This window comes from Cervus elaphus, chromosome X, assembly GCF_910594005.1.
Source record: "Cervus elaphus chromosome X, mCerEla1.1, whole genome shotgun sequence".
Classification (NCBI taxonomy): domain Eukaryota; kingdom Metazoa; phylum Chordata; class Mammalia; order Artiodactyla; family Cervidae; genus Cervus; species Cervus elaphus.
Genome location: NC_057848.1, coordinates 100,400,976 through 100,414,211, shown reverse-complemented (window position 1 = coordinate 100,414,211; position 13,236 = coordinate 100,400,976). Strand labels below are relative to the sequence as shown.

The window sequence follows — 13,236 nt, the reverse complement described above, 5'->3', positions numbered from 1 at the left end:
TGGATTTAGAAAAGGCAGAGGAACCAGAGGTCAAACTGCCAACATCTGTTGGATCACAGAAAAAGCAAGGGAATTCCAGATAAACATCTAATTCTGCTTTATTGACTATAACAAATTCACTGACTTTGTGAATCAGAACAAATTGTAGAACATTCTTTTTTTTGGGGGGGGTAATTAATTTATTTTTTTATTGAAGGATGATTGTTTTACAGAATTTTGCTGTTTTCTGTCAAACCTCAATATGAATCTACCATAGGTATACATATATAACCCCCCCTTTTTTCTTTCCACTGTTTTTTTTTTTTTTAATTGGAGGCTAATTACTTTACAATATTGTGGTGGTTTTTGCCGTACATTCACATGAATCAGCCATGGGTGTAGATGTGTTTTACATCCTGACCCTCCCTCCCGTCTCCCTCCCCATCCCAACCCTCAGGGTCATCCCAGTGCACCAGCCCTGAGCACCCTATCTCATGCATCAAACCTGGACTGGTGACCTATGGAACATTATTCAAGAGATCGGAATACTAGACCACCTGACCTTCCTCCTATATGCAGGTCAAGAAGCAACGGTTAGAACCAGACATGGAACAACAGACTGGTTCCTAAATTTGGAAAGGACTATGGCAAGGCTGTATATTTTCATCCTGCTTATTTAACTTATATGTAGTGTAAGAACATTATGAGAAATGCTGGGCTGGATGAAGCACAAGCTGGAAACCAGATTGCCGGGAGAAATATCAGTCACCTCAGATATGCAGATGACACCACCCTTATGACAGAAAGCAAAGAGAACTAAAGAGCCTCTTGATCAAAGTGAAACAGAAGAGTGAATAAGTTGGCTTAAAACTCAACATTTGAAAAACTTAAGATCATGTCATCTTGTCCTATCACTTCATGGCAAATAGATGGGGAAACAATGGAAACAGTGACAGACTTTATTTTCTTGGGCTCCACAATCACTGCAGATGGTGACTGTAGCCTCAAAATTAAAGGACACTTACTCCTTGGAAGAAAAGCTACGACCAACCTAGACAGCAAATTAAGAAGCTGAGACATTACTTTGCCAATAAAGATCCATATAGTCAAAACTATGGTTTTCCAGTAGTCATATCTGGATGTGAGAGTTGGACCATAAAGAAATCTGAGCACCGAAGAATTGATGTTTTTTAACTGTGAGAAGAACTTTTGAGAAGACTCTTGAGAGTCCCTTGGACTGCAAGGAGATTCAACCAGTCAATCTTCAAGGAAATCAATCCTGAATATTCATTGGAAGGACTGATGCTGAAGGTGAAGCTCCAATACTTTGGCCACCTAATGTGAGCCTAATGCATCTAACTGACTCTGATGCGAGGAATAGACCCTGATGCTGGGAAAGATTGAGGCAGGAAAAGGGGACAACAGAAGATGAGATGGTTGGATGGCATAACCAAGTCAATGGACAGGAGTTTGAGCAAGCTCCAGGAGCTGGTGATGGACAGGGAAACCTGGCGTGTTGCAGTCGATGGGGTCACAAAGGGTTGGATGTGACTGAGTGACTGAACTGAACTGATGGAATATTATATAATTAAGCAATCTTGAATTTCTGTATTGAAAAATTATTGTCCTTTGTCTTTTACTTCATACTTCTAAGAACTTAATGACTATAATTTTGGACTTACCACACCTTCAGCTATTTGGAATCAAACTGAATTTTAGATCAAGCTTCATCATTTCATTAAGATTTTCTTTTACAACTAAAACCTGGAACAATGCACCCATGAGTATAATGTATTTGAAAATAATCACTATCAGTGACACTACACCCTTGAATAGGAAGGGAAATAGAACAATATTGAATTGTTTTGTTAACTTCAGTTTTCAGTCATTTTGTGATACATACCAAAAATACTCGAATAAGCTTTGGAATGTAAAAACATTGTTCTAAAGATTTTAATTGTAGTTAACCAATCTATACTTAATATGGTTTGCATTCTTGTTGAGGAATAACATTGTGATAAATAGGTTCTCTGTGTCCTGAAATCTATACAAAGGATCTGGAGACTTGGCACTGATAATTTGCATTTAATCTTTCTGTGCTCTTGCTTCGCTATCAATAAAATAGGAATAGGGACTGGGGTCTGCGGGGAGACTACTTATATGTTATATGGACTGTGTAATATGAGTAACAAGAACATGGATAAATATAGCTGAACGACAACTGTCTCCTCCACACCATTCTGTAATAGAAGTTCATTGTGAAGTTCACTCTGACGAAAAACCTTGGAAGTTTTGAAGAGAAAATGTAGACTGAGAAGTAGTGAGGAAGGAGCTGTGCAAAAAAAAAGAAAACATATACACACAAAAAAACACCACTGTTTTAGGATAATCTGATACTAGGGGTACACTGTGCAAGTTCCTCGCTGTAAAATATCTTCCCTGATAATAATTGATTTTAAAATTATTCTCATCTTTTTAGACTGCCTTAACATCCAGCAAGAAGAAACTCATTTGATTAATGGACATCTTACTTGAAAATGCCAATAATTTATTAGCCACCAGAAAGATAAATTAATAAGATAATTTTCCTTTCACTTTTTTAGCTGAAAATAGCTACTCTGTGAGAATGCAAATACTGATTCAGGGAAGGGAAAGGGTGAGAGGTCCTTTAAGAGCACAGAATCCTTCTGGAATAAGCTTTAATCATGGAGTTCTCTGTGAGGTACTCAAGTAAGATTGCATGTGGAAGCTGGAAAGCCAGGAGAAAGAGAATGCAGAGAATGCCAAGGACATATTTTGCCTAGTTTAAAGCCTAAGTTGTCTAGTTGATATTAAAGCCAAGGTAAGTAGTTCTTTTCCTTCATATACAAAGGGTCTCTTATGTTAAGAAAACAATTCAATTAGAATAAATATGTTTCTGCAAAAGTACTATTTTAACATGATGTTGCAAAGAGGAGGCATCATAAATACCAAGCATCTGTTCTTAAAGTTTCCAGTTGCCTATACATATAAAATCCCTTTGAGCTAACCAGAGGTGCTATCAAAATGCTTTACTATGTCTAATCATCAAAGGCAACAAATGACAACAAATGTTTATGTATTTATGGATCTAAGAAAATAGGCTAAAGTTTGATTTTCATAAAAGAACTAAAATCATTTTTCCCCACAAAATCACCAATACCAGCACTATGTATTAATTTTTATACAAATGGTTTCCTGAGTTTATTCATAATAATATGTACTTTAGGACAACAGATTGTTCAGTCTACCTGGGCAAATCTGGTATTGAGAAAAAAAAATATTATTACAATATCCTCTCTTTGAGAACAACAATAAAACCTCCAACTTTATTAATAAATACTATCAAGAACCATCAACTAGAAAGAAAAGCAATATAAAATAATTGTTCATGAATCCATTAGAAATCAAAGTATTTTAAAGTCTCAAAGAAAGGATTTGCTTTTATTGGTTAAGTATTTATAGAAACCCCATGAAAAATGTCCCATTCACATCTGCTTTTGTTGCTCTAGAGTTCTAGCCAAAAAGGACATGATTATGCATCCCTACTTGGGTTCCTTCTGCAGAATGAAGGTGTAATGTGAAGCTTTCCCTTATAATAAGGTTGCTCCCTACTACTGTTGTTAAGCCACCATGTTTGAATTTTCCAGAAGGAAACTCACAATTATTGGGAAAATCCACTAGCATCTATATCTTTTATACCATTTCAACTTTCACTGAGTGATGAGGAATCATGCTGTTTGTTGCTTATTTCTGACCATGTTCCTTTCATGAAAGGAGTGTATGACACAACCTTTTTGAGCAAACTCACTGAAAAATTAAGATCATCTACTTAAAAAAAAAGCTATTGCTTATGTAAAGACAAAGTTATTTTGTGATCATTTTCATTTTCCAACTTTACTTATTCTAATTCTACTACTACAAAAGCATATATAGAAATGATATCTCTGTTCTGAAAAGTTAAACACCAAAATCACATCTCTAAGTTTGTCATACCAATTCTGATAAGAAGGCATTACAGCACAAACAAGAGGAAAATAAGTCAATATAATGACACAAGTACTTCTAGTAATAAAGCAAAATGAAAGAAAAAGCTGAACTGGGGCAAAGAAATCCACAAGATATGATCTCAGTGTCTTTCTAAATAATATCTTCCACGTAATATTAAGACGTTCTTTAATGTCTTTCAACTATTGCAAAAGACATCTCAAAATATGGACACATACTTTTATATATCACACAAATGAAACAGACCTTTGTGTGTGGAATATACATCACTTACATTATAAAGAGAATTATGTATAGTTTCTTTTATTAAATACTGAAATTACAAGTCTTCTAGCCTAAACTGTACACTTCAGAGCTCAGTAATCACCCCTCTCTGAACTAAACAAAATAAAATACACAGTAAACAGTAAAACAAGCACACATAAGTAGATCACTTATATTCACTAAAGAAAAGTGTAATATCCTCAAGTTTACATTCATGAGTTCTTTCTGTCAGTAGTTGTAGCAGCAGCAGTAGTAGTAACGGTACTTAAAGTAGTAGTAATGGTGTTTTCTCCAACAACACAAAAAGATTCTTTCAAATTCAATCATTTAGAGAAAACAATACATACTACGCAGTGGTTCTGAATCATAAAATTTAATAATAGGACCAATTTGGCCAGATCTTTTCATTATAAATATTATTTTAAAATGTGTTCAAATTTTATGCATATCATTAATATTACTTCCTATTTAAAAAGACAGTTTATCTTCTTGAAGTATAACTATTATGTAGTATTATCTAAAGTTTACTGAAATGCATTATAACTATATCATGTGTGCTAAGCTCACAAGTTCATTACAGTAATATTTCAACTATATAACCATAGGATTAAAGATAAATATGCTACTCTGTAATTCAAAGCACAGGGAAATAAAAAAAAAAAAAAACAAGAGTGTAGTTCATTATAAAAGGACAGATGATAATTAAATCCAATTGATTAACTTCAAAGTCAGTTTACATAACATCAAGGTAGTGCCAACACCATATACTTTATTTTCAAAGGCTTAACTATGACCTATTTAGTAGATTATAATACCAATATAATACCTTTGGCTAAAATTTCTTCACTTGTACTACAATTCCATTCAATGTAAAATTTACAGAAGCCTTTATTTCTAGATGAGGCCATTTATGGACAATATACAGGTCTGTCGGCACACATTATCTATGATTTAATTCTTCTGTAAAAACTTTGGCATCGACCATATTAGGATTTCACATATGAGCACAAATGATTTTTGCTCTGGCCCCAAACTATGTTTACATTTTAGTAACTACAGAGAGTCAAATGAATGGAGTTTACACATAATGACAAGATTCTATGATTTCTTTTTTGCTTTCCTTAAAAAAAAATAGATGTCTAACCTTTTAGGACCTAATGTTAAAAAATACTGACATTGTTTGGTATTATACTATTATACTTGCATCTTGACTGTTGGTAATGATTCCCCAATACATTATTTTACATAATCAGAAATCTGAAAGAAACTGTAGAAGTTAGTATGTAGAGAAGTTGGTAGGACTTTGTAGACACAAATTATATACTTAAATAAATACTTGGACAACACTGAAAAGCAACATAGTATGAAAATTGTGGACCTATATATGTTTTTTTTTTATCTCACTCCCCCTTAAACAAAGGAAGCTTAATCAGAATATTCAAGTAATGTAGTAGAAAACAATGCCTTTGATATACAATTAGACAAAAAGCCACACATTTAATCTTTTCTTCATCCAGTTTGGCTGAGGAACCCTAAAACTTTCAAAGGCCAGTTGATGTTCGCTTTTTCATGCTTCGTCGCTGAGCTAAGCTTGAAGCAGCAACAGGCTCTAGGACTGGTTGAAAAGTCTTGTGAGTCAGGGCTGAATATGTGGCGACCACTGTTCCCTAAAATAATGAGAAATATTACAAATTGAATAACAATCTCTGAAGGTAAGAAAACTTCCACATTGTATCATGAAAAATTTAACTAGAATAGAACTTTTTCCCCCAGGAAAGTAATTGAGAATCCATAATACTTACATTGATGCTCCTTTGGTTAACATCTGACTACTTATATATTTTTGTTTCAATAAATATGCTTCTTACAAATTTTTAAAACATTAAAATGTATTATTTTTTCAGTCTTTCAAAACTCATAAAATTTGTTTTTAAATATCTTTTTAAATTTATTTTTCATAGGAATTGTATATATTTAAGGCATACAACATGTTATCTTGAGATACACAGTAAAATGACTACTACAGTCAAGTTAATTTAATATATGTCCTCTTCACATAGTTACCATTTTTGTGTGTGATAAGAGTACCTGGAAACTACTCTTAGCAAATTTCCAGCATTCAGTAGTTTATTTATTACCTGTACTTAACATCAGGTTTCACACTAGACCTCTAGCCTTACTCATGCTACATAACTGTAACTTTGTATACCTTGACCAATATCTCCCCATTTCGAACTTCTCCCTGTCTACTGGTAACCACTGTTCTACTCTCTGCTTTCACATATTTGTTTTTTTTTTTTTTAGATTCCACATATAAGAGAGATGATGTATGTTTTTTCTTTCCAGGTCTACAGTATTTCACTTAGCATAATGTCTTTGGGTTCATCTCTGTTGTGGCAAATGACAAAGATCTCCTTTTAAAAAGTTGAACAATATTCCATTATATATAACATATTCCATACATACACACCCCCACCCAAAATTTCTTTATTCTCAGATAAATTTGCACTCCCATGATCATTCTAACAATATTCAAAATGGCTAAGATATGAAAACACACCTTAGTATCCATTAACAGATAAATGGATAAACCACTAAGCTTCAAAATCTAGGCTCACTGTCTAGAAGTATGTAAACTTGCACCAATGGCTATTAATTTAGGAACCAACAGACATCTTTTTTTTTCTCATATGAAACCTGAATTTAGTCTGTACCAAGCCCCAGTGTGTCTTAAAGCAAACCAAATATAATTAAGAAAATTTTATGTATCATCAGTAAGGCTGTACGTAAAGAAGGCTGTTATTTTAAAAAGCAAGCCGAAAGAATCTATAAATATACGTTAAAAATAAAGACTATAAAGTAATTATATGTGTCATCATTGAATGGCATGCAAGGCATAGCATTTAGAAGATGCTTAAAAGTACATTGGTTTTACCTTAACAACATGTGATGTCCTATTTCTATTTGGCTGATCATCTGGCAACTGATCTCTGTGGGTTATCCATGAGTGTTTCAATACTTGCTCTGTAGTGTACCGCTGCTGTGGGTCCATATGTAGCATATGAGAAAGCAAATCCTAAATTAAAATGGAAAAAAAAATATATATATACATACATACATACAAGAAACCACATACTACATATCATTAAAGGTTTTAGTAAAATACATAATTTCCCATTTCCTCAAAACATGAAAATATTGACAGTTTTGGAATCTGTTTAATTTGACCTGTCATTAGGGGAAAAATTTCCATATAACTGCACAGTTAACTGTTAAAAGAGAATGTTGAAACATACTTTTAAAAACATAGCATATACTTATTTATCATTCTAAAATCAAGAAATATCAACTTAGTGGAAGTGGAATGTGATCAGTAAGGGAGAAGGAAAATGTAAAGCAGCAGGAGCTATACTGGACTTCACTAGACAATCAAGAGGATAAAGGAACTATTGATCTTTGCTGGCAATCTGGGCCCGAAAGTACAAGGTTATCTGTATATAGACACAAATTCATAGAAGGGAGAGTCTCATGTTGATAATATACTCAGTAACTGATGGTTTTCTGTATAAAATAATAAAGAAAGCAAAACATAAATACAAGGTGAGCAGCTTACTGTTAACATAGCAGTAGTCAGAATATCATAAGTTTTTCATCAAAGTAAATGTGAACATGCTTATTTTCTCTATGCTGTAATATAAACTTCTGTAATATAATCTCAGTAAAATAGAATTTTAAATCTATTAAAAGATATAACATTTAAAATTAAACAATCTCCATAAGCATCTATCATAGAAAGGAGAATTCAAGTCTCCTTAACAAGCATCTTCTAAAATAGAAACAAAAGCATTTGCTAAATTACTATCAATAGCAGAAGCAATGAGAAACTAAAGACTATGTAGTAATACCAGAATGTGAAGAATAGTGTAACTGATTGAAACAATGTAAAGGAGTAGAGCAACCAATCAAAAAACTATTTGAAAAAGAATGTATGAACAGAAATAAATTTAAAATAATATTAAAAAGAATACAACAGTGAATTATATAAATAAAACAGACGTAAGTGAAAATTATAAAAATGATTAAAGTTCTAAGGACTTCTGATTCTGGCCAAGATGTAAAACTAGGAACTGAATTCACCCCCAACCCCCGCCTGAAACTCAGCACCTCCAAAAAAAACCCATAAAATGTAAGAAACAATAGTTTTCAAGAGATCAGATATTAGGCAATGAAGAAAAGTAATCCCTAAAAGATGGGAAACAAATCAAGTAAGCCCTATGATTGCTCAAGCTTAGAATCATGAAAAGAGTTTTCAGGATATCAGGTAGGTAAGGAAAACTCAGGTAGAGCCTGGCAGATTCCCTGTGTTAAAGAGACAGAAGTGGGAATCAGGGGCAGAGAGAGAATCCTTGTGGGGGTCTCTTTCAAGTGTTTTCACTGCAAACCATATGTGGTTAAAAACAACAACAACAACAACCAAACAAAACAGAAGTCATGGGGAGAAGCATATGCAAGGATTAGAGGGAAAAGGGAGTCCATGTAAGGTGAGGTATAGTGCCTATTCCCGCCAGTCAGACTGGAAAACCTCAAATTCATGAAGTATTTGTTAGAGAAACTGAAAGAAACCTGCTTGAGTAGTGGTGACTACTCCTAGGTTAAACACTGCTCTAGTCCTGCCTAAAATATCTTAAAAGGAAAACCCAGAAGTAACACATTGTTTCCCCTAATTTAACTGTGGTCCAGAAAACAGTTAAAGATTAGTAATTCAAAAGCATTTAGCACTCACCAAGGTAAAATTCACTATGTTATGCTTCTTACCCAAAATTATAAGGCATATAAGAGAAAGAAAATAGAATGCTTAATGAAAAAAAAAAATCAGTCAAAATTGACCCACAGCTGACATATATGTTCAGAAGTTAAGTAGAGAGACATAGAAGGTATAAAACAAATGAAACTAAAATGTGAGACCAAAAAAATGGACCAAATAAGATTAAAGGCAAATTTATTATGGCAGGTAAAAAGATTGGTAAAGACACAGCAATAGACACTATAAAAAAGTATGGAACAAAAAAGCAAAAGAGCAGAGCATCAGTGAGCTATGGGACAACTTCAACTGAAAAAGTACACAAACACAATTGGAGTCTCAGAAAGTAAAAGGGAAGAAAAGAATGTTTGAAGAATTAATGCCAATAAAATTACCAAATTTTATGGAAACTATGAACCCACAGATCTAAGAAGCTAAATGAACCCCAAGTACAAGAAATAAAGAAAATTACATCAAGGAACATCAAACCAAATTGCTCAAAACCCAAGACAGAGAAAACTTTAAAAGCTAAGAAGAAGGCTTGTTACATATAATGAAACAAAGACAAAAATAAAAGCCCAATAGGCTGCCCTATGCATCAAGCTGCCCTGAGATATGACCCTGCCCACCAGTGGTGGGGTGCCAGTCCTAGGTTTCCCCAGGTCCTGCAGACAGCCACCCTGGCCCCTGGTACCACCCACTAGCAAGCCAGCACCAGCTCCAGGACCACTGGGGCTGAAGAGCCAGTCATGCCAGGACTGAGCTCTGCTCAACAGTGGGCCAGCAACAACCACATGACACAGGGCCTGGCAGCCAACTGGACTGGAAGCCAGCCTGGCCACCAGTATGCCCAGAGTAGGTTGTTTTTATAATAAGAGAAGAACCCACACAGCATACATATGGGTCATGTGTAGGATATATAGCTCTGGTGAATGGACTGGAGTATGCTGATTGGCACCATAGGCTATCTGCTATGTAATTCCATTTTGTGAAGATGAGCAAACATAACTGACCTACTTAACAAATACAAACAGATACAGACAACTGGGCAAAATGAGGAGACAAAGGAATATGCTCCAAACCAAAGAACAAGATAAAACTCAGAAGAACTAAACAGAGTAGAGGAGAGCAATCTATCCAACAAAGAATTCAAGGTAATGATCATAAAAATGCTCGATGAACATGGGAGAATAATGGATGAACATGACAAGAAGTCTAACAAAGAGTTACAAAATATAAAGAAGAACCAAATGGAACTGAAGAATACAATAACTGGAAAAATAAACTAGAAGGAACCAAGAATACATCACATGATACAGAGAAACAGATAAGTGAACTGAAAGACAGAATAATGGAAACCACCTAAGCTGAACAGAAAAAAAGGAATTTAAGAAATGAGGATAACTTTTTGGAACAATACCAAGAGTAATAATATATGCATCATATGGGTCCTGGAATGAGAAGAGAGAAAGGCACAGAGAATTTATTTGAAAAAATAATAGCTGAGAATGTCCCCTCCCTGGAAATGTAAATGGACACCTAGGACCAGGAAGAAACAGAGTCCAAAACAAGGTGAACCAAGAGAGACTTTCACCAAGCCTCACAATAACTAAAATGGCAAAATTATAGATGGAGAATCTTAAATGTGGCAAGAGAAAAGCAACTAGTTATATACAAGGGAATTCACATAAGACTTTCAGTTGACTTTTCAGCAGATCCTGCAAACCAGGAGTGACAATATATTTAAAGTGATGAAAGGACAAAAAATACAACCAAGACTACTATACCCAGCAAGGCTATCTTCAGATCTGAACTGGAGAGAATGTTTTACATAGAAGCAAGGACTAAGAGAGTTTAGTACCACTAGACCAACAGCTGTCCAAGAAATGCTAAAGGGATTTCTCTAAGTAGAAAAGATAAGATCCAAACTAGAAATATAATAATCACAGAAGGTAAAATCTCACCAGTAAAGGAAAATGTAAAGATCAATCACTTATAAAACTACAAGGAAGGTTAAAAGACAAAAGTGGTAAAATACACACATAAACTAAGAAATACACACAAAACACATGCAAAATATGATGCTTAAAAACATTAAAGGTAAGAGGAGTAAAAATGCAGGGTTTTTAGATGAGTTCAAACTTAAGAGATAATCAACTGACAACAATCATATATTTTGCGAAACATAAATATATCATGGTAAGAAAGCAAAAATGTGTAACAAATGACACACACACACATACACACAGGAGAGACAGAGATAGAAAGAGAAAGGAATCCAAATATAACACTAATTATAGTCATCAAATCACAAGGGAAGACAGCAAAAGATGAAGATAAAAGGACAAAAACAACCAGAAAAAAATTGACAAGATAGCAGTAAGCACCTACTATAATTATTTAAAATGTAAATGTTGCAATCAAAAGACATAGCAAGGGGCTGAACGACTAAAAAACAAGATCCATCTATATGCTGACTCTAAGAGACTCACTTCAGATGTAAACACTGACAAAAACTTAATGTGAAGGGATAAAAAAAGTATTTTATCCAGTTGGGAACAAAAGAAAGCTGGAAATTCCAGAAAGATGGCAGAGGAGTAGGTGGATGTAGAGTACATCTTTCTCCACAGATGCATCAAGAACATACCTTCAGATGCAGAAGATCTCACACAACACCAGCTGAGAGCAGTCAGGAGTCCCTGACCACTAAAAAGGAATACACAAATCCACACAAATCTCAGCAGGATGAAGGAAGGAAGGGAAAAAGAGGAGAGTGAGCAGGACTGGACCTGTACCCAGTGGGTGAGGGAATTGAAGCAGGGGTCAGATCGCCACATCAGAGCAATTGTTTGGGACAAGCATTTGAGGCTTGTCAGCTGCCAGCTGACAAGAGGAGAAGCATTTGAGGCTGTGGGAGAGTGCAACAGCTGATCTGTGACAGTCTGAATGGAGTGAGAACCACACAGACAATCCTTGCTGCAACACTACATTCCCTGGACAGGGACCCAAGTCCCCTGGAACACATGGTAGTGGGGAACTGGGGTGTAGGGACTGGAAACCAATCCCAGGGCAAGGGCTGCTGTGATTGTGGTGAGAAGGCCTGAGGGGAAGTAAGAAGGAGATTGTAGTGGGGAATGCCTTTGGAGGAAAGCTGGGCAGCCATGGAGGCAGTGATACTGCTGAGTAATGTGCAGACAGTGGAGCCATCAATGTAGCCTCTCTCCCCTCACATGCCAGTGCTGGCAGCTGACTAACAAAGACCCCAGAGACGGTGGCCCTTTAAGTACTTGACAAGCTGACCAATAAAGATCCCAACCGGGGAGACCCTTGAGAGCCTGCTGCACTAAGCAACAGAGAAGGACCAATCAGGGAGGCCCTTGGAATGTCAGCTGCCAGAGGCTAGAAAAAGACTCTAATATTGCCGCAGCTGTAGAACCTCAGGCTGCCAGCGTTCCTGCATACTTGGTGCCAACAGGGTCCCTGTGATCCAAGTGCTGCACCACCTCCACATCTGGTCCTCATTGGGCAAGTAAGTCCTCCAGGTCAGCCTCAGGAACAAGCTCCTGTGGATGACTCACATGCAGAGGTAGAGATAAAACCACATTGAACTCCGGGGGCAGTGTGGCTAAGGAAGAGGATCAAAAACCTTCCCACCAGCTGTACAAGCTACAGATGAAATCCACACAATCAACTAGGACAATGTGAGTTCCCACAAAAGAAAACCATTAGCTCTGGCAGCTGTGGAGACTGGAGGCAATAACACACAGTGGTAGGTCCAGATTAGAGTCTGAGCTGCCCCCACAGCAGGCCTAGAGACCAGCCCATTATCAGAGGACACTCTAGGGATGAGGAGGTGAACTGTGATGCACAGTGAGGGAAATGACAGTCAGCTGTAAAAAATATTTATTATTATTTTTATACTTTGATTTGTTCTATAGTTCGTTCTGGATTTTTTTCTTTTTTCTTCTCTTTTGCTGTGGCTATTGACTTTATTTTTACTATTAATTCTATTTAAGCTTTTTAAAACTAATTACACATTTTATTTCCTTTATATACTTCTACGGCTATGTGGCTTTCTGCACTTCTGTGGACTTTATTCTTTTAAATTTTTTTGTTCTTGTTGTTTTTGTTTGCTTTTCTTACTGTTCTTGATGTAGTTATTCTTT

The 13,236-nt window shown here is 35.6% G+C and overlaps 1 protein-coding gene across 9 annotated transcripts in view; it reads right to left on the bottom strand.

The window, feature by feature from the left end:
- Positions 1-3,172: 3,172 nt before the first annotated feature.
- Positions 3,173-13,236, bottom strand: part of RPS6KA6 (ribosomal protein S6 kinase A6) — a 241,360-nt gene continuing 231,296 nt past the window's right edge. For all 9 annotated transcript variants that reach the window (XM_043897083.1, XM_043897076.1, XM_043897075.1 and 6 more), the window contains 2 exons: positions 7,205-7,345; positions 3,173-5,936 (listed from right to left, as the gene is read on the bottom strand). In XM_043897083.1, coding sequence (XP_043753018.1) covers positions 5,811-5,936; positions 7,205-7,345 — 267 coding nt within the window. In that variant the 3' untranslated portion in view covers positions 3,173-5,810. The remainder of the gene's footprint in view (positions 5,937-7,204; positions 7,346-13,236) is intronic.